The 21,132-nt window shown below is 25.0% G+C and overlaps 1 protein-coding gene across 1 annotated transcript in view; it reads right to left on the bottom strand.

The window, feature by feature from the left end:
* LOC136080700 (uncharacterized) overlaps positions 1-21,132 on the bottom strand; it is a 123,260-nt gene that overhangs the window by 84,694 nt on the left and 17,434 nt on the right. The window contains exon 2 of the mRNA XM_065797689.1: positions 11,985-12,021. Within this exon, the coding sequence (XP_065653761.1) occupies positions 11,985-12,021 (37 nt within the window). The remainder of the gene's footprint in view (positions 1-11,984; positions 12,022-21,132) is intronic.

Here is a 21,132-nt window from a genome sequence, read left to right on the forward strand (position 1 = left end):
ACTATAATTGTAATAAATATAATATTTGTTATAATTATAGTTTAAATATTTAGTCAATTAAATTTTATATATATATATATATATACATATATATATATATATATATATATATATATATATATATATATATATATATATATATACATATATATATATATATATGTATATATATATATATATATATATATATATATGTATATATATATATATATATATATATATATATATATATATATATATCAAATCTACGACTTTCTTGATAATTATAAGTGTCTCTACGGCCGTCAGTTTGGATTTCGTTTAAAACACTCTACTTCCCATGCACTTATTAGCATTACTGAAATAGTTCGTGGTGCGATTGATAGTGGTTCTTTTGCCTGTGGCGTCTTTATTGATCTCCAAAAAGCATTTGATACAGTTGACCATAAGATTTTAACTGAAAAATTGTATCCCTATGGTATACGGGGTATCGCTAATGATTGGTTTTCTTCCTATATTACCAATCGCAATCAGTTTGTCTCGATTATTGGATTTCAATCGATATGTAAAGTTATTAAGTATGGTGTACCACAGGTTCTGTTCTAGGACCTTTCCTTTTTTTAATATATATTAACGATCTGCCTCACTCTATAAATAATTTGATTCTTCATCATTTCGCTGACGACACTAATCTTCTATGCATAAATAAATCACTCGCGCAGCTTTGTAAAAAAGTTAATTCAGATCTCCATCATTTGTGTCATTGGTTTAATAGTAACCGTCTTTTCTTAAATATCAATAAAACTGAATCTATTATTTTCCACCCTCCAAAAAAAAGATTGATTATAATTTGAAAATTAGAATTAATGGTAAAAGACTTTTCCCATCTAAATATATAAAATACCTCGGGATATTTCTTCACAAAAACCTATCGTGGTACTAATAACTATTCAATTAAATAAAAAACACTCACGTGCCAAAAGTATGCTGTCATTAAAACGACACTATGTTCCCCAACATGTTTTAATATCAATTTACTATTCCTTGTTCTTCTCACATCTAAGTTATTGTTGCACTGTTTGGGGTCAAAAAGTAGTTTTCTATTACATCGTATAAACAGTTTACAACGCATTTCCTTTATGAAAGGAAGTGCGTTGTAAAGTGCAACGCACTTCCTTTATGAAAAGAATTATGACATTTTCTCCCTTACGCTCTAATATCGAAAATAGGTTTTCTGAATTAAAAATTCTAAAATTTCAGGATCTTGTAAAGCTTTATAATTGTCTCTTTGTGATTGATTTTCTTCAAAATAAGCTACCAAATTCGTTCAATCATTTTTTTATCAAAACAAGTGACTTAAACAAATATTACACTCGAAATACTAACAACTTTAACTTGCACACTTCTTTTTTCAGCACTATCAAATATGACAAGCTCTCTATTAAAAATCAATGTATTTCTCACTGGAACCAAATAATACCATTTGTAAAAAAAAAGATTTTAACTAAATACCCTTTTATTACTAACATTCTTCTTCTCAATCGAAACGAAATTAAGAAATTTATATTTGAGTATATATTTAATGTTTAATGAATATTAATTTTATCTTTTATTACTATTGCTTTTTTTATATTACTGTATTTATAAAACTGTTATTACTTTTATTTTATACTGTCTTTTTTAACTCTACTAATATTCCTATTATCATTAATTTATCTTTGTTTTCAAATCTTATTAATATCACTTATAATGATAGTTATAGTGGTTTAATTGCAGTAAAGTTTTTATGATTATTGTCCTAGTTTTTGCAATTGTTATGTTTATTTATTAATTTCTGTCGTAGTTATAAACTTTACTATAATTATTTTTACCATTAGTTATAGTTTTTAGTAAAGTTATCACGATATAGTTACTATTTGTTTTTTTATTCACATTATTATTAATACTATTATTGCAATTATTAATATCATCTTTATTTATTTGTGCTTTCTTATTTTTTTTTTTTTCTTTTTTTTTTTTCTTTTTTTCTTAAAAAAATTTTAATTTTAATTTTTTTCTAATTTATAATTCTTTCTGTGTTTTATTAATTTTTTTATTTTTTTTTTATTCAGGTGTCACTCCATTGACTAGTTTTTAACTATATGAGTGACACCTAACCTTATTTATGTAAGTTTATAAATATTATTGTAAATTTTTACATTTTTATGGTTAAATAATTGGATTAAATAGATGTTAACGTAAATGCAACATTTAAAAAACTAACAAAATTGAATAACAGTTGGCAGCAAAATTGGGATATAAGTCTACGCGTAAAATGGTAGTCCCAAAAAACCGTAAGAAAAAAATTGTCTGCACAAATCAAAATTCAACAACCTGCCTCGTCATCGAGCAAATTCTTTACGCACGCATAGCCCTCGGTACAAGCAAACTATATGGCAATAGGTCCAAGAAATGGTTCTCCTAAATCATCTATTAACGAACCCTAACTTGAGGAAACTTATTGATAATTATTTAGTGCTTAAGTAACAAAAATATAATATACAAGAACTTATAGAAAAGCATATCCTTTAGAATTGAAAACAATATAAGATACCACCGGCAACAATATCTTTATACTGTTAAAATGCATTATTCTGATTATAACTTGCCGTAGCGACGCTCTTTATATAAAATTTTTTTTTTTTTCTATCTCCTAATTTTGTAACTAATTCCCTCACTTAGAAGCATTACGTAAAACTTTATAGTTTTCAAACAAGTAGGGTGGCCCTTGCTACATGAAGGCCCTTGGTACATGAACGTGTACCCAGGGCCTTAAATATCTAAAACGATAGTCATCGCTATATTTTTAGGTTGATTTTTAGTAAAGCTAGGAAGTTAAAGCCCGTGAGTTTTTATCACGGGAAAAAAAAAGTTGGTTTGTATTTGAAAAACTTCATTCAAAAATAGCAAGAGATTATTTAAGAGATTGCCTTAGAATAAAAACTCACCCATCAATTTAGTTGTATATGTATATATATATACATATATATATATATATATATATATATATATATATATATATATATATATATATATATATATATATATATATATATATATATATATATATATATATATATATGTATATATATATATATATATATATATATATATATATATATATATATATATATATATTTATATATAAATATATATAAACATATTTTTATATTACTTTTTTTCAAAAAGAACTTAAAATGTTTATATATGTGATGACGGCAGTATTTTCTTGAATATAAAACTTAATTAGTTAATTTTCACCATATTAAAACAGGTTCTGATGTTATTTAGTTGCTTATACTTGAATTTTTTCTCATTTTTTTCAGGGGAATATAGGGTGGGTTTTTGTTTTCTCCAAGGAGATTTGTAGATTTTCCTTGTCTTGTTTACATTAGTAAGCATGGTCAAAACTTTCTGCCGAATTTTTTGTTACGTTCCTACTAACTCTTCGATATCGATATAAAATCTGTTATTTTTATTGCAATTGATATGGTATGATTTTAATTTTTATATCTAGTTGAATTTTTTTAATAACCTTTTTTAAATAGCATTTAAAACAATATTTACTGAAGCAATTTATTTCAAATTTATATTTAGATAATATTTTGAGTAGTGATACGTAAATAAATAGTTTGAAATAATTGTTATTTAAATCGTTTGTATAATTATCATTAACTTTTATTATTTTGTAACTTAACTGTTAGTTTCATTTATAAAGTAGTATTAATAAAAATAATTGTATTGGTTCGATAAATATATAACCTTTAAGGTCATTAAATTTATTGATGTCAATTGAGTTATGATGTTAAAATTGATTTAAATTTATAAGATTTTTTGACATGAATTATAAAAAAGTTGTTTAGATAAAATGCCTAATGAAGAAGTTTATGTATTTAACGTTAAAGGATACGTCTTTCAATGCTGTATATTGTAGATTTTGCGTTGATTTTAATATTTATCTTCTCTGCTTTGAAAATAATTAGCCACAAAGATAACTAGATTAGCTGATAATGTCAGAAAGTTAAAGAAACAACGCAAAAATCAAAAGTTGGATTTGTTAATGGGTAAATCTTTTTTCCACCTGGAGCAAATATTCTTAATAATACACCAAATAGTTCTAAAGTTACTAAAAAACTAATCCTTATCAGAGAAAACAAAATGTTCAAAAAAGAAAATACAATTTTAAAAAGGTAATTTGAATCAATGATGGATTTAAAAATGGATTATTTTAAACATTAAAATGATTTTAAAGATATGTTAACAAACTGCAAATACTTATTTCAATAAAACTCTCTAAACGAAAGTGAACTATACTATATTTAAAAACTTTATTATGAATAGGAAGAAAGGCCGAAATTTATTGAGAATAATTTAGAGTTAGTTTAATCCAAAAAAAATCATCGAATGTTAGAAATTTAAATAAAAAAGTAAAATACCGCGATGCTAAGTTTGAATCAAAAAAGATTTTTCCTTGTATAAGAAATAACTTGTAAAATATCACAACTAAAAAAAGAGATGGCATTTATTAATTCACAAACATTATCAAATCTTTCAAATTTCAAATAAAAGTGAAAACATTATCTTTGGGTTTGTCAAAAATGATTAGTGGTGATGCAACTATTATCTTGCAGTGCTTTACTAACATAATAGACATAATGTCGTTGTAAGCAGCTCTTCTATGAAAAAAGAACTCAATTTTGCTAAGTTAATAACATCAATTAAATCAACAATGTCTGACCTCTCTATTTAACTCATAACTAAAAGTATTAAGAGAAAAACTTTTGACTATTGCAAATAATAATTAGGATTTACTTTCTTCAGATGCCAAAGATAATATGAAGGATATATATATATACATTTTTTGCAAACTCCATTTGGTTAATAATTTTGCATCTGAAACTGATATAGTTTTGATCTCTTTTGAAAATTTTTTGTTAAAGGATAATTATGAGAACGTTTTTGTTTTAATTAGTAAATAAAGTTGAGTTAGTTCGTAACGTCTGAAAGGCATATTATTTAAGGGGCAGTGAGGATGCTGGTGTTGCTTCATATTTTATTTCTTTTCTTTCCTCTCGTATGAAAAGTTATTTTTTGTTCCGTTTATTGGAAATTGTTATAATATTTTGTATTATAATGCTGCCTTATATTATCACAAGTATGTTATAATAAAATTTCTTAATGCGTGGCCGGATACATATTGTTTATTAAAGTCTATAGGAAGATCTCATAAATAATAAATATTAAAGCCTAAAGGAAGATATCATAAATCTTGTATTTATTGCTGAAGTTCGTGCATTAGGAATTGTTGACAAACTACTTACAGGTCCTTTTTGGCAAACTATTGAATCACTTGGTAGCATTATACTATTGAAGGCCTTCATACTTCTTTTGAAAATCAGGCTTTTAACTCTTTGTAAGAATGCGTCCTTTTCATTGCTTGCGAATGGAAAAATTTCAAAAGATACTAATCTTCTTTATCAAGATATGGTTTTCTGCGAACTGTTGAAAGACATAAAAAATAATGAGGTTGATTCTTTGACTGTACAACTAATTAAAGTTATTTTTATGCTATTCTTGCTAATTTGTAACGTCAGACGAAGAGAGAAAAAAATTATTTGATTATTCAAGAACCAAAATATCTATGATTATTCACAAGTATAATAAAAGAAAAAAAGCTTCTAAAAAAGGTAAAGCTGTCTGTCTTCTAGCAAAGCAAGAAGAAAAAAATTTAGAAGAAATTAAACTACACCAAAAAAAAGTGTCAGCTTTTACTAACTTAAAAACATAGATGTATTTCATGAATTAAAAATATATTTAAATAAAGTTTAAATACATTTTCTGAAATTTAAATTGTAATTCATTATTTATTATAATTAATTTAAAAAGTATTTCAGAAAATTTAAATATATTTTATTTTATTTAATGCATTTCATAACATGGATTTCAGTGCAAGATACAAAAGAATCGACTTATAATCTGAAAGAATCTTTAAAACCGAAAGTGCTCCTTGCTCACATTAATTTTTATTGTCTCATATTAGGTGTGCAATGTGACAAAAAACTTTTTTGTAAAACAAATTTAGAAGAAACCAAAAAATGAAACCTTTCTTTAAGGAACGATATTAAAATCTTATAATTGTCATTCAAGCAAACTTAATACCAAACAAAAAATCTTTGTTTAATTTGAATAATAGTTTCAAGCCTTGTATTTTACGTGATGCAGCTGTTGAAAAAGAATTAAAGAAAAAATTTTAGGATGTAAAATTAAACAAAATAAAAGAGCAACAATTAAAACATTCCTTAACAAGATTTATTAAAAATATATCAGATTTTGTAGGTACTTGTACGCAACATCAAGTTAGAGGAGAAAATTCTCTTGAACTATGCTAGGCACAAGTAATACGAATTGATCAAATAAATAGGAAACGAACCACATATCATGTTAAGTATGAACCTTTTTAACTGGTATGAATCATATTTCATGTGTTTATATGTTCAACTTTGTTTTATTTAAAGATTTTTTAATTATATCAATATTTTTATGCTATATTTATCCGTTAATTGCAAGTATTAAGAAATTTTAAAAAATTTCTTAATACTTGCAATTAACGGAAAAACTTAAAAAATTAAAATAAAACAAAAAAGGTTAGGCAAAATCATATTTACTTAAACATAAACTGCATATCAAGTAAACGAAAAAATCAAGAAATGGAGGGCTAACCTAAGGCACAATTACATTTACTTTTACATGAATTGCCTGTCAAGAAAAGGAAAGAGTTATGAAATGGAGGACTAATCTTAGGCAAAATTACTTTAACTTTTACATGAGCTGCCTATCAAGAAAAGAAACAATCCAGAAATGGAAGGCTATAACTAAATAAGCTACAGAGGTGGTTGAAACCATTTTAAAAATGAAATATCTTGAGGAATCCATTGCAATTGAAAAAAAATAATTTACAACTACTATAAAAATTGCTGAAACTGCCTAAAAGAGTAAAATTTATTATATTTTAAATACAACATTTTATTCTATAGTAAGTCCACTACTAGAAAATTATGTTAAAGTAATTAATTTTAACTATTTTTATTAAAAAAAGCAACTTTTCCTGAGAAAAGTTATCATTAAGCTAGCATTGACCCTATCTTTTTACAATTGGACATACAAAGGTAGGCCTAACAATCGCAAAAGAACACAAATAACATTGCTCTAGACTAATGTATATTTAACTCAATGTTTTCTAATTTTGTAGAATAATTATAGTATTTTAAAATAATAAATGAAATTTTTAACTTATTTCTTTACTTTAAAAATATAGGGGTTAACTTTTTCTCAACTAACTGCTGTAGCACTTTTTTTTAAATATAAAATGTTACAAAAAAGTAGTGTATCCATACAATAATAACAGATAATTGTTTTTTTATATTATGTAAATTAGTATGGTTCATTTATGTTAAAGTAAAACTTCATTACATTTTTCATTCATAAAAAAAAATGTTTTTTTCGTAGATATAAATTAAAATTTAGTAATAGTATTAATATGTGTTTAAAGTTTTTGATAAATTTTTTCATAAAAATAAAATACAAAAACAGTAATAGTATTAATATGTGTTTAAAGTTTTTGATAAATTTTTTCATAAAAATAAAATACAAAAACAACTATTACAAAACTTATAAGTAAAAATTTAGGAACGTTTCTTTAGATATTGGCTTTTTTCGGGATTAGCTAAAAAAACTAAAGATTATTGTATTTAGTAAGTTTATTGTATTTAGTGTATATATGTAAAGTAAGTATATTTATTTTTTCCTACAAGTTTTGTTTTATTTTTTAATTTAATAGCTCATTAAAATTGTGAACTTTTTATTAATTCGGAATCTCATAAACAATTTTACGCTCTTATCAAGTTACAGACAAATAGTAGATAAATGAATTAAAACTTAATTTTGATTTATATTATTCGCTATCAAATATCTAAAGCAAATTAGATGCATCTAAAATGTAAACATAGAACAGAAGTTTCGAATTAGCTAGAATAATATTGTTTAACTCTATAATTTCTGTTTCTATTCTAATTTGCATAGATTTCATCTAATCTAACTCTTACTATACAATAGCTGTGTTACTGCATTTGTAAATGAGCAAAAACATTTAGATAAAACTTAAATTGAGATAAAACACTTAGATAAAACATTTAGATAAAACACTTATTAACATCTTAATTTTTCTTAATAATTCACTTCCATCAAGACTGAAGGAAACAAATGTTTAAATTGAAAGAAATTGGTAGAAAACATTAGGTAAAGTTGATGACCAAAATAGTGGTCAATAGGAAGCTTTAAAGACTGTAGGTTGTATAATTCAGGAAAACATAAAGAGAGAATAGAATTCCAAATACACGATGTTAAGGAAAAAAGCTTGCTGAGTAAGAGTTTTTCAAGCATGAAAGAACAGATTTAGGTTGGCAGCTAGAGAAAATCTAAGTGGAAATGTAATTTTATTCTTTACCAGCAGGAGATGAGACATTATGAAAAGAACTAACTCTAATCATTAACGGTTCAAGGACAAATAAGAAATTTATTAAGGTAAAGAATGATATGGAGTAAGAAAATGGTGCGCACAATAAAGAAATGCAAATTGCTGGTGAATTTTAATATTACCAAACTCAGTTGTTTACCTCGAATAAAGATAATTCAACGCAACGTGATGCTTAGCAGATGCTAATTTTGCATAGAATTTTTAGGAGGTTTTCATAATAGGCCAATACTAAACGATAATCTGTGAAGAGTTAAAGTAAAAGACTCAATAAAAGTGTTTTTTTTTCATCAATAAAGAAACCTTAACAACATTGCTATATAGCAATAATTATCAGCAGTAAACAACTAAGGTTTTGTTTGAATTTAATTTACCAGTTATTTCAAAACCCAAGCTGTTTAACAAGACTAATAGTAATGATAACAGAAATAAGATCAGCTGCCTGTTCTAAGTAAGAAAAAGGTGATAATTTTTTTTGAAAGAATTAAGATGTGTTTTTAGCAAATAAAGTTGCTATTTGTGTTGTGGGAAAACAAGGCCACACTAGGTGTATGATTGTCAGTAGGTATACAATTGTTAGTCTAATAGTTAGTATAGAATTGAAAAAATATTCTATAGGAATATACAGATATTAGATTAGTTGCCTGTTCTAACAAAAGGTGACGATTTTTCGTCAAGACTTAAGTTGCACTGTTAATAAACAAAGTTGTCACTAGTGTTTTTGGCAAATAATGCCACACTAGATGTATGATTGTCTGTAAAGTCATTGTTATAGAGTAGAATAAATAAAGGAATAAGGTTTGAATGTTAAGGCATTCGAGAAGTTACTGAAGTAACCTCAGGATATTTTAGGTACAAACTCGTCAAAATAGTCGTTATAAGTATTAAGTCAATAACTTTCTTTTACTTATACCTTTATGTATGTGTATATGGGATTTGGCCGTTGAAGTCGCTAAAAAGATTCTATTTTTAATATATTGTTAATATGGTTAAAAATTAAATGTTACACTTTAACAATATTATAATGCTTAATTTCTTATAACGTCACTTTAACATTATTTATTATAATTTATTTGTTTATTTATATTATTGAGATTTTTAGAAGTAAATTTAAGTTGTTTTAAACTATTATAAGCAAAAATTAAAATTTAAAATGTCTATTTTCAATATAGGTTGATTAACTTATGTTATTTTGTAGAATTGTATTCATTAATATTTATTTTTTCTACTTTGATAAAATGAATAACAACACAAGAAAAATCTGAAAACTCTGGTATTAAACGAGTCAAGGCAATTTACTTCTTGTTAACACATAACAAAAAACGGCGTGTAAATATCAAAAGAAAAAAAGAAAGTAATTGTTTATCATGTATGTATTAGTAAATTCTTTAAAAATAACTTAATTATAATAACTTTTTTTTTATTTAAGGAGAAATTCAAATATTTTATGATAAATCTCACTTGGGCTATGGGTGGAAAATATCTCACATGTGAAAAGATTAAAAATTTCATATATATTTACTCCAAAAAAGGATAAAGTAGCGAATATCAGATAAATATGGTTTTTTATAAAAGCTTTGAAGGCCGTTTTATAAATGCCATTTAAATAATAGATTTTTTAAAATTGGTAAATAATTGTAAACACTATGTAAGAGATATATAACCCAATTTTAACTTATATTCTTCGTTATCAAATATCTAAGGCAAACTAGCAGCTTCTGTAATGTAAACATAGAACTTCGATTTGGTGGCGATGTTTTTATTTTACTTTAGAATTTCTCTTTCTATGCTACTTTGCATACCTCTCATCAATTCCAAAATCCACTATATAATAATTGTATTACTGCATTATTGTAAATAAGCAAAAAATGTTAGATCACATTTAAATTTACACCTATAAACATGCTTATTGAAAAAACAAAAGATTGTTGATTGCATGAGTCATGAAAAAATGGAAACAGAAGAGAATTCCAAAGCAATGCTTTGCGTGGAAAAAGCCAAATGAAATAAAAGTTATTAGAGCATAAAAGAACAGGTTTAGTAAAAAGAATGCAATTTTGCTGAGCAATGAATCATGCAAGAATATTTTTTTATTAATGGAATCAAAGATAGTAGCTACTTTATCGATAGTTTAACAATAGTAGTATTTGTAACAAAATTTAACTAGAAGCAACCAAAAATGACAGGAGAAAGACTTAAATTTGACAGCTAGTATATGTCATACTACAATTATATTACTTATCTATTACTTATAATTAGATTACATAATTGGACTTATAATTTATAATATTACTTGTAATTAGATTATATAATTATAATAATTAGATTATACAACTATATTAATTGTATAGATTATATAATTAAGATTATACTAATAATAAGTTTATAATAATAATAATTAAGATTATAATGATAATAATTAAGATTATGTAATTAGATTATATAATTAGACTTATTATTTATAATATTACTTATAATTAGATTATATAGTCATGACGTTACAAATTAATAGACTTATCATTTATTACTTATAATTAGACCTTGTTTATAGGAGAAAGAATATTTTCGGAAGAAGGAGCCCAAATTTGACACTATTATTTTATACAAGGTCGAATTGGAAAAGTTGGGTAGTCAGGAATCGGAAAGTGGTAAGCACGATAAGGAGAAGCAAATTGATCATGAGATTTTAAGCAAAACATACATTTATTGCGTAATGACAATAATTTATAGCATTTAAATGAAAATATATGTGGCATTTAAGATCTAAAAAATGTGTGGTATTTTCTACCTATATCCATTGCGGGATTAATTTAAAAACCATTTAATACAAAATAATAATCCATATATGCGTCAAAGGCGGAAAAAAACACACCCACACATGTAAGATGGTAGCCTTGTATGGCTCACTCGTTGCTATAATTCTAATACCATTTTAATATAAAAAAACACCCTAATCATTCAAAACCTACATTTACGCGATCCCATAAATTATTTGCGGCCATCACATGTGCCCTTTTATTTGTTATCAGTTCATTGTTCATTTTTTTATTTTAATTGTAGAAAGATTTAAAGTATTTAAATCTTTCTACTGTTTTAATTTATTTTCATTGATATATTCAAGAAAATGCAAAAAAAGTAGAGTTTTCTTCATGCAAGAACTTTTCTGAAGAACAAAAAAAGCTTTTGAAAGCTCTGATATATATTGCAAAACATGCATTAATTACTATATAAAATGTTTAATCTTGACAAATAACCTTTAATTTAATAACTATAACATAACAAAAGTTATTGTAGAAACATTAATAAAACTTATAACAATAATTTTGTTAACATTTTACAGAGCACTATTTTTCTACAACATTTACAAAAGTAAAAGTAGTGTTGATTAGACTATTCCGTAAATATAATACACTAAATTCAAACAAAAAAAACTCACAGATTACTGCTTCACAAACTTCTTTTTTGTTAAGTACCTTTGAAAAAATTTAAAATGATTTAAAAAGGAAATGAACGCTAGAAAACGATTTAAAAAAAAACAATAAAAAAAAGGTAATACAAGTAATTTAATTAATGTAGTTTAATTTAAAATTGGAGTATTTTTATCAGCATAGTAAATTTTAGATTATAATTTTTCATATAATATTTGAACTGTTTTTAAGGATTCCTCTAAAGTTTTTCCTATTTACTTAAATCCCCCTAAAGCAAAAATTAATGGAAACCAATACCTGAAAAAAATAAAAAAGTTTAAACTTCCTAAACTTCCATTATGAACGTAAACGAACCACATGATATATGTCATATGGTTTGTTGTGTTAAAAAAATTAGATTTTGCTCTGTGCAATATAATAATAAATACGTTACTTGGGTAAAAAAAAGATATCATTTGACTTATTTCGACGACCCTTTAGCAGTTATGTGCTTTCATCGTAAAGCGCATCTTAAAAATAATAAAATGTAAAAAATAAAAAAATAAAACTACTTATATAAAAATTATACAGTAGTGTAGTCAAGTCAAAAAAAAAAAAATACATTGACGACGGAAAAACTTTTTATTGATGTTCATTTATTTATATCATAAGGCTTTTTTTTCAATTATTTGTTTAAATAGAAAAACGAATGCGGAATTTTTAATAAAGTATTCAATAAATTACGACTTTAAGAAGTAAATTATGTCATACTGGACTAAGTTCCAATAAAGAATTTGGTCTCCAAGTAATGCATTTTAAGTTGCATATAGTCATAATTTGAAAACACTGTGAGTTATATGTGAATGATTTAATTGAAAAGTGTGTTAAGCATTATTATGTTTTTTTCTCAAAAATTGTACATAAAAATAAAAGATTTTGATAAATATTTAACTAAAAAACATTTAGTACGTTATTATTTTTAAATCTTAAAAATCTGCAAATCAACTTGCATTTAAATTAACTCTGAAAGCTTTTTTTTCTCAACAGTTTTTTAACTTTATTTACAATAGAACTGCACCCAGTGATATTTGCATAATTTAAGTAGAGGAGATTTAATAGATTTTTAGAGATTTAAAGAGGTTTAAATAAAAGAAATTTAATATAAGGAAGAAATTTAAGATATTTAAACAGTTTTTATTTAACAAATGTTTGGTTTTGTACAGAATGGTAACATTATTTGAAATTTTATTTTAAATTATGCTTATTGGTCTCTCCAGGTTATATTTTCATTAAGAAAAACACAGAAACTTCATTATTGCTCCCAAATTATGTAAGAGTTTGAAAATCAAAAAGTTCTTTCTTGTCAAGCTTTTAAAAAATTTGATTTATTAGTATTCTAGAAAGTTTGTTTAGCTTAAACCATTCCGTTAAATTTCAAAATAACTTCGTCGACTCTTTTTCTTTTAAAAAAAAGATTGAAAACGCTATTAGAATGAAATAAATCCGTATCTTCTGCAAATAGAATTGCTTTTGAAATATTTGAAAAAATATGTAAATCATAAATAACCGATAAAGGTTGACCTAAAATTAATTTAAGGGTAAGGAGTTTTAGTTAAGCAATCTTGCTTTCGTTTATTAAATGATTTGAATTGTTTCGTTTTTTTAGATGTGATTTTATTGTATGTGTTTTTAATTATGTATGTATTTATGTGTTTCTAATAACATATTGTTCGCATTTTTTCTTTTAATAAGAAAGATATAATGTACTGTATCGAAAGCATTGCCAAAATCTATAAAAACTTCAAGTGTAAAGTTTTTTTCGTCAAATGCCTTAAGTATTTATTGCAAGTATAATGCAAGAACAAACCTAGTAGTTTTTTTTGTTTTTTTATTTACCTCAAATAATGTAGTTATTGGATGTTTAAAAGCATTATATAACAATAATTTTTTTTTCCTTACTAAGGTGCTCCGAAAAGTCCCTATGATCTTATCAAAAAGCACTGCAAATGAGTATTATATAGCGTCAAACCAAAAACTTCTTGGTTCTGAGCCAATAATCTAAGCCCTCCGCCACTGCATCTAGTTCAATTAAATATTTTTAGAGAAGCAGGACAGAATTGAACTTGGTATAATTGCTATAATTTGCAGGATAAGAAAATCCAATTTAATTTAGAAATCATCCAATTGGTATAACTCTCGCATTTTCAAGTCTCTCAGATTAGACAACTTGTTTTAAAAATAGATTAAAAAATACGTAAAAGAGAAATATAAAAAGTATATGAGAAATTGTTAATAGCCCCGTAAATTTTTGGCTAAACTTGGGTAAACTTGGAAGAAATTATTATAAAGACAAGTTATATATCATTTGAAAGCAAACTCTTTCCTTTAAAATAAGTAATTACTTTTTTTTATATGTTTGGGTAAAAATGTTAACTTTCTACTTAACGTTAGTTTTGTAGTTATGACGTTTTCATAAATTTTTTCAGATAGCAGTGGTAGTTGTATAAAACAAATTAGGGAGAAATTATAACAAAAATACATGCAATCATTGGTGATATACAAGCTGAGGTGTTTATCAACTATACTAAAGACTAAAGATTTATGTGTAGTTAATACTCGTAAATTATCAAGTCATAATATAGTACAATGCAGTTTTATATTTAATATTAAATACAAGGTTTTATTTTTAACATTAAATACTCATAATAAGTAGTTCTGTTACTAATATTTTTAACAATTAACTAATATTAATGATATTTATGATATTACTAATACCAAAAAAAAGCATTTAAATAAAATGCTTTTTTTATTTTATTTGTGAAGTAGTATCTTATTTAGAAATTAAGCCATTCATATAAAGAGTTCTCCCATTACAGAGATAAAAAGAATAAGATTGTTTGAAATAACTTAAAAATTATATAAAAAAAACCATAATCTTAAACTTATGGTTTTGTATATTAACAGTATTTGTTAAATGTGATATAAGTATTTTGATATTCTTATATTGAAAAAAATTATTTATTAATTTACAGCGTATTTTTAAAAAGGTGGTTAGGGAGTAAAGATTTTGAAAACTTTTGGAAACAGGTTTTCCTGTGTTTTGAAACATATAAAACAGCCAATTTTTGTGGTTCCGCAAGGAAATAAATTTTATTTGGAAAACTAAATAATTTTTTGTAAACAAAAAATTGCAAAAATGAACTTAAAATTTTTGCTATTTTGCAAAGTAGAGTCAATAATGCCGCCCGGCGACAAAGTGACTTTTTGCCATAAGGCAGTTTCTTACGTATGCAAAAGCCGTTTGTCTCCCAAATTTTTTTCAGAAGTGGTTTCTGCTTCTCAGTTGGAGTCCGCAGTCTAGATTTTTTTATGAAGGCAAAATGTTTTCGAAACCAACACCAATAGAGAGGCTGAAGCTGGTGGTGGCCGTCTCCAGAAAAAAGTTTTTGAGGTAAAATGTTTTCGAGGTTTCTTCCAGTGGCTTTTGGTTCCCAAGTGGATGCAGCCGCAAAATTGGAAGTGAAACTATTTGCCTCCCGCCACAGGATGTAATGAAAGTTATTTTAATGTTTGTTTTGAAGTTAACAAGCTACTTAATTACTATTGGCTATTTAACTATTAATTTAAAGCAAATATCAAATATCAAAGTTGCGTTTAATATAATTTTTTCAAAGGTTTTGACTATTTAAAGCAAAAAAATTATTTAAATTAAAATTAATTTATATGCCAAAGTCGACATCCTAAATTTTTTAGTCGTTTTATTATTTACAGTAACGTTATATTCCTATTTTTAAAAATTATACATCAAAAAATAATATCCTATTTAAAAACATTTATGAGGATATTTTTTTCAATAATGCCTTTAGGCATTATTTTTATAAACTACAAACGAAAAAAAAAGAAATGCCGCCGAACCAATTAAAAGGTTTAAATACTAAATTCAAGTTTTTTTGAACCTTTTAAAATCTAATTTTATAATCTTAAAAATGTTTAAGTTTGCAATAATTCATTTATTACTTGAAACTTTAAAATATAAAAACTATCAATAAGTATAATTTTAATTAAACAATAATTCTAAGAAAAATGGTGACAATTAATAAACAATATTGTAATTTATCTTTAGTACACCTGCCATACCATTTAATATACCTAACAAAACAAACAGAGACTTTTCGTGAAAATCAAAGTTAAAAAACTTATTTTATATTATTACGTATTTTTTTGATAATGTTTAAATACATATCAGAACAAAGTGATTTTCATGTCAAGTCTTTATTTGATTTGTTCAAACTTCAATTAAATATTTTTTTAAGTTAATACTTTTTTGTTTTTTCCTTTATTAAAGTATGTATTAGGGGCCTCATTTTATAATTTTGTATTAGAGCCTCAAAACTGAAGTTATCCCGCTGACAGCAGAACATAATTTAATAAAATTCCTTTTGCACACGTGTTTACAGGTTACTGTACGACATTAGCCATTCTTACAAGACCCTGATTTTAGAATTCATTACACCAAAGATTTGTGCGTTGCATACGACAATGATAAATTGCCAGATGAGGTTAGAAATGCTTCTTTCTTTTCGCTGTTACATTCCTTCGCATTAAATCTACAACATATAAAAATGAAAAAATACAAAGAAACGGTGAAACTTTGATCAGGCTCACATTGACCTTTTTTTTACCAAATCCTAGAGCCGCCTACCTCCATGGATCGAGAGTAAACTTAGTCTTGCTTTATTGGGTATAGAAAATAACATAACTGGAGATAAAAAACAGAGAGTATTCAAAAGTTTGATAGGGGTGTAAAATTGTTAAAACCAGTATTGCTGCAGAAAGATAGAGCTGCGCTGCACTCAAAATGTATTATATGTCACGAGATTAACGGTACAAATGTGGAAAAAGTGTAGAAAATGATGTAGCTGATGACAGTCACTTCTTTGATGTTTTTATATAAATTCAATTGTGATTCACCTAGTTGCATTTTTTAGAGTTTTTAAGATAAACTGCTTTCTAATTGTATTTTAAAAAAGTTCCTTTAACTTTACCGAGTAATTTAAATGTATTAAGATTGTACATGCAAAAAGTGTAAAAATATAAAGTAAATATTGCATACATAAATGTATGCAATATTTACTTTATATGTACACTCTAAACAAAATTTATGTAAAATTTACTGAAACTCACTCTGTCTCAATATAATAATTTTATTTTGTTTATTACTGAAAATCATCTAACTTTTGTTTGATTTTAATATTATAAGGAGTAAATTACATATACTCTTAAACTTTAAAATTTAGTTTGACATATAATCAAATGATTTTATTATTTTAGAAGATACAATACATCTAAGAGTTCAGATTGAGTAATACCATTGTTGTTCATTTCAGAGGTTTTAATAACTTATTAGAAACTATATATAACTCAAAAGTTGTTTCAGTCGTTTCAATTTTTTCACTCTGGAAACTATTTTATGGTGAAACCTGATTAATTGTTTCGGCAGTCAAACATTTATTTGTCATATTTTTTGTTAAATATTTTTAGATTTATAGAAAGACTGTTTCTGTCCATTTCTTTGATGTCAATTAGTCCCATATTAAAGCTCTTTATATTTTATCCGTCATACTTTTGATTCCTTAACTGTTCAGAATAATAAGGTCGACAAGCTAATAAGATTAACTCTTTAATAACCTTCTCAAAACTCTATTTATAATTTTTTAATAAGTTTCATAAGCAAAATTTTTTCTTTTTAAACTTGTTATTTATATGAAAAAATTCTCAATTCATCAAAAAAAGAAGAAAATAAAAGAAATGGTGTATTACCAAATGTTAAAGTTTTTTGAAAAGTTTGTGTATGCTTTATTTCTGTTTACAGTTTTTAAAAAAATCAATGTATTTTATACCTAACAAATATGTAAAAACAAACTTCAATGGATTTTCATCAATTTTTAATTTTTTTGTGGATAAATATAGTTGCATTTTTGTGAGATAATAAATTGGAAATATCGCCTAAAAAGTTTCCTTTTTTTGCTTTTGAGTTAATTTTTGAGTTTATTTCATTATCTTGTGGCTGTTGCAGTTTATTTAGTTGTTCTTGTGGGCAATTTTTTATAATAACGTAACCTTTCTGGTTTATGACTTTTTTTGCAAAAATCCATCGACTTCATATCGCTTAATTGCTAAACGTACAAATACCCCAATATCTATAGCCATTGATATTATAAATAAGTTTAAAACTACCCAAACATCCAAAAAGGTAAAGTTGATTCTCAATTCCATAGCAAGAAATGCGAACCAGTCACGGCAAGATCTACCAAGAATATTAAGGATTTTGTTGTTTATTTTTTTGCCGTTTAATAATATATACAGATTCGAAGCATATAAGTAAAAATAAGTATTGGCATGGCAAGAAAAAGATTTATATAGTCGACGACAAAAATTTGAATACAAGTATCTTGTGTGAGAACCAATTGGCAACTGCCGTATGCAGCCCTCTAGTTTTGTCACTAAAAAGACCTTGGTTGCTAATCTCTACCTCAAAGGATGCCTCCAAAAAAGACTTTTGCCATTTATAAAAAAAACACATACACCAATGCCTTTTTTGTCCAGCACTTGGCACTTCTCATTATTCTGAAAAAATTCTACAGTGGTGCAAAGATAATAATGTAAAAAATGTTCCTAATGATGAAAAACCTCCAAATTGTCCTGAAGAACGCAAGATTAAAGATTTTTGGGTAATAATTAAAGAAGTTCTCGCAATACAGGTGGAGAAACAAAAAATAAAAAAGACTTACAAAAAAGGTAGATTAATGCCACCAAAAAAGTGAAAAAAGAAAAAATCTGCTAAACGATGGCCTTAACCCACTATAAAATTCCTAATCTAGCCAAGCAGCTCATCAAACCCCTTAGAATTAAGTGGAAACCCTGATTGATGTAAACCATTTAATATAAAAAAGTTTAAATAAAAGCCATTAATGGTTTTAGAGAAATCACAATTTAAAGATAAATCACAAAAAAACCGTTCAAAAATACAATTAAAGAACCACTACAAAGTTCAAAAAAACAACAACAATGGAGTGCCGCAAATGGCATGAAACTTTAAGTACCGTAAAAAAGTTGATATTTTATCTAACTATTTGTATATAAATATATATATATATATATATATATATAATGAGTTTAGGTGCAAGTTGGAAGTTAAATAAAAAGTTGATGTTTTTTGTAACCTGTGGCTTCTGTTTCTTGTAAAATTATTGACGATGATAATAGAAAAAGTAAATGCATTCAGAAGTTAACTAAAATTAGGTAGAGCTTTAGTTCATGAGATAACAATTTAATGTGAATTTTGTTTCATTTTTTTTTTTATTTACATTAAAAAAAAAAGTTGTGTATACATTTTTATAATATCGTTTTCATTAAGAGATGAAACAGCAACGGTTTTATTAGTTTTGTAGCTTAAACAGCAAGACTGTTTCCGTCACACAACTTTGAAGCCATGATTATAAAGCTGTTAAGAAATCATTTTTATAAATTAAAAGATTTAAAGTTGTCACATTTATGTATTTGGATACATTCATCTATCTTTTTGATACATCAATGAATCTGTGTATCTATGTTTTTAAATTTTATTCTTTGTTTAGAATTTCGATACATTTTGCTTTAAATTTGCAGAAAAATTTTCAGCGGATTTGGGCAACGCTTGCCCATAATCTTAATAGGCTTAAAAACATCGAACAAAGTGTAGATGTTGATTTTATTTAGAATGATGACAACATGGAAAAATAAATCAATATGTTCATATAAGAAATTCTATATTATTACAAATATTTTAAAAGCGAGTTCAAATGCACGCAATTGCAAAAGGTCTCATCTAGTGTTCACTCACTTTGACAATGGAAATCTATATTCAAATTTTTATTATTGTTAAAGAGTGATGTCTGGGTGTGGAAAAATTTTAGTGAAATAATAATAATAGTTGTCTTGATAACAGTAACAGTTGTGGTCTTGTGATGCGTTTACTTTTTAAACAAGAAAATCCAAGTTTGATACCTACTACGTCCTAAAGTACTGTGCTCAACATATATCTAATTACATCGACCTTGTTTGTCAGGGATAGTCTTTAAGTTAAGGGTTCAATTAAAAGCTAAAAATTTATAAATATTTATATATATATATATATATATATATATATATGTAGATATATATATATATATATATATATATATATATATATATATATATATATATATATATACATATATATATATATATATATATATATATATATATATATATATATATATATATATATATATATATATATATATATATATATATATATATATATATATATATAGATATATATAAGTTAAGGGTTAATTTAAAAGCTAAATATTTATAAATATTTATATATATATATTTATATATATATATATAAATATATATATATATATATATATATATATATATATATATATATATATATATATATATATATATATATAAGTTAAGGGTTCATTTAAAAACTAAAAATTTATAAATATTTATATATATATATATATATATATATATATATATATATATATATATATATATATTAGGCCGGATCATAACTTAAAAAAATTTGGAAAATTTCTTCGGGAATATCCAGTAATTGGCTCTCAAATACGTTGAATGCAATGCTGCAAACCGTTTTTTGCTACTACTTTGCTATACTTTGTATTTTTACCTTTGAAGTTTTCAAATAAATTAACTTAAAAACGCTCATTTGTTACATAATTTATTGATTGAATTTGTGTCGCAAAATTACAGACCTATTTCAATACTACCATGTTTTTCAAAAATACTAGAACATATTATGTATAAAAGATTGTACCATTTCTTAGATATTAATAACATCCTTTATAATAAACAATTCGGATTCGAAAACGGTCACTCCACTGATCAGGCAATTGCCTATCTTGTTTACGATATTCTGAAACCTTTTGATGAAAATAAATATACTTTAGGCGTGTTTATTGATCTTAGTAAGGCTTTTGACACTGTAAATCATAATATTTTATTAACCAAACTATAAAACTATGGTATTAAACACTCGAAATTTAAATGGTTTAAAAGCTACCTGTCAAATAGACAGCAATACATTTCTCATAATTGCAGTAAAACTAACAATATGAATAT

Source organism: Hydra vulgaris, chromosome 05 (genome assembly GCF_038396675.1).
Source record: "Hydra vulgaris chromosome 05, alternate assembly HydraT2T_AEP".
In the NCBI taxonomy this organism is placed as follows: Eukaryota; Metazoa; Cnidaria; class Hydrozoa; order Anthoathecata; family Hydridae; genus Hydra; species Hydra vulgaris.